At 43.4% G+C, this 1,268-nt stretch overlaps 1 protein-coding gene across 1 annotated transcript; it reads left to right on the top strand.

The window, feature by feature from the left end:
- The first annotated feature begins 215 nt into the window (after nucleotides 1–215).
- LOC138908255 (uncharacterized) lies at nucleotides 216–707 on the top strand. Its single transcript, XM_070198910.1, has one exon. The coding sequence runs from the start codon at nucleotides 216–218 to the stop codon at nucleotides 705–707; it is 492 nt and encodes a 163-aa protein (XP_070055011.1).
- Nucleotides 708–1,268: the final 561 nt, after the last annotated feature.

Raw genomic sequence — 1,268 nt, 5'->3', positions numbered from 1 at the left:
ATAGTCCACCTACTTTCAGTGGCACAACTTCAGAGGATGCCCAAGGATTTCTAGAAAAGTGTCACCGTATTCTCCGCACCATGGGTATTGTGGAAGTGAGCGGAGTTTCCTTTACTACATTTTAGCTGTCAGGCACAACGTATTAGTGGTGGCAAGTTTATGAAGAAGGTAGACTAGCCGATGCAACACTACCAACTTGGGCTCAATTTTCGAAAATGTTTTCAAAAGAGTTTGTTCCCCAGACTCTCCGAGATGTGTGGCGCACAGAGTATGAACAATTGCGTCAAGACACTATGACAGTGTCAAAATATGCTATCAGGTTCAATGAGTTGGCCTGTCATGCATCTATCTTGTTACCTACAGTCAGAGAGCGGGTTCGCAGATTCATTGAGGGGCTCGATTATGATCTTAAAATATGCATGGCTCGAAAGTTGCAAACTGATAGTCTATTTCAACAAGTAGTGGAGATTGCGAGGAGAATTGACGGTGTTTTAGGTGACGAAAGGGAGTCTAAGGAGGCCAAAAGGTCTCAAAGCTCTAGAGGGTTCAGTGGATTTTACTCTTCCTCTATGAGCCATTATAGTGGAGGCTCGAGCAATCGGAGAGCTCAGTCCGTACATCAGATTACTCGGGGTGCTCTAGTAAGTTCTTATAGTGCATGTAACGACCCGATCAACCATTTTGATCTCCAGCATGTCGTTCAGTAGTTTGAAGCATTGAGTAGCTTTACTTCATGTATTATGACTTGTGCGCATGGTCGGAATTGAATTTCGGGAAGTTCGGAGTTGATTTGGAAAGAAAATTCTAATTTCGGAAGCCTTAAGTTGGAAGAATTTACTAAGGTTTGATTTTTGAGTAGACGACCTCAAAATCGGGATTGGAAGGTTCCAACAGGTTCGTATGATGATTTTGGACTTGGGCGTATGTCCAGATCGGGTTTTGCATGACCCAGGAGCGTTTCGGCACCTATGGAAGTTGGCATTTTGGAAGGATTTTGTAAATTTGGGTTGGTGTGAATTTCAATGATATCGATGTTCGTTTGGGATTCTAAGTCTGGGAATAACTCCTTATGGTGATTCTGGTATTGGGAGCGCATCCGGAAATGGATTTGGAGGTCCGTAGGTCATTTCGGGGTCATTTGGCGAAAGTTAGAAATTAGAAGGGTTTTGGAGAGTTTGACCGGTAGTGGACTCTTTGATATCGGGGTCAGATTTCGATTCCAGAAGTTGGAGTAGGTCCGTAATGTCAATTATGAATTGTGTGCGAAA

The sequence above is a fragment of the Nicotiana tomentosiformis genome, chromosome 3 (assembly GCF_000390325.3).
Source record: "Nicotiana tomentosiformis chromosome 3, ASM39032v3, whole genome shotgun sequence".
Taxonomy (NCBI): Eukaryota; Viridiplantae; Streptophyta; class Magnoliopsida; order Solanales; family Solanaceae; genus Nicotiana; species Nicotiana tomentosiformis.
This window is presented reverse-complemented; position numbering and strand designations above follow the sequence as displayed.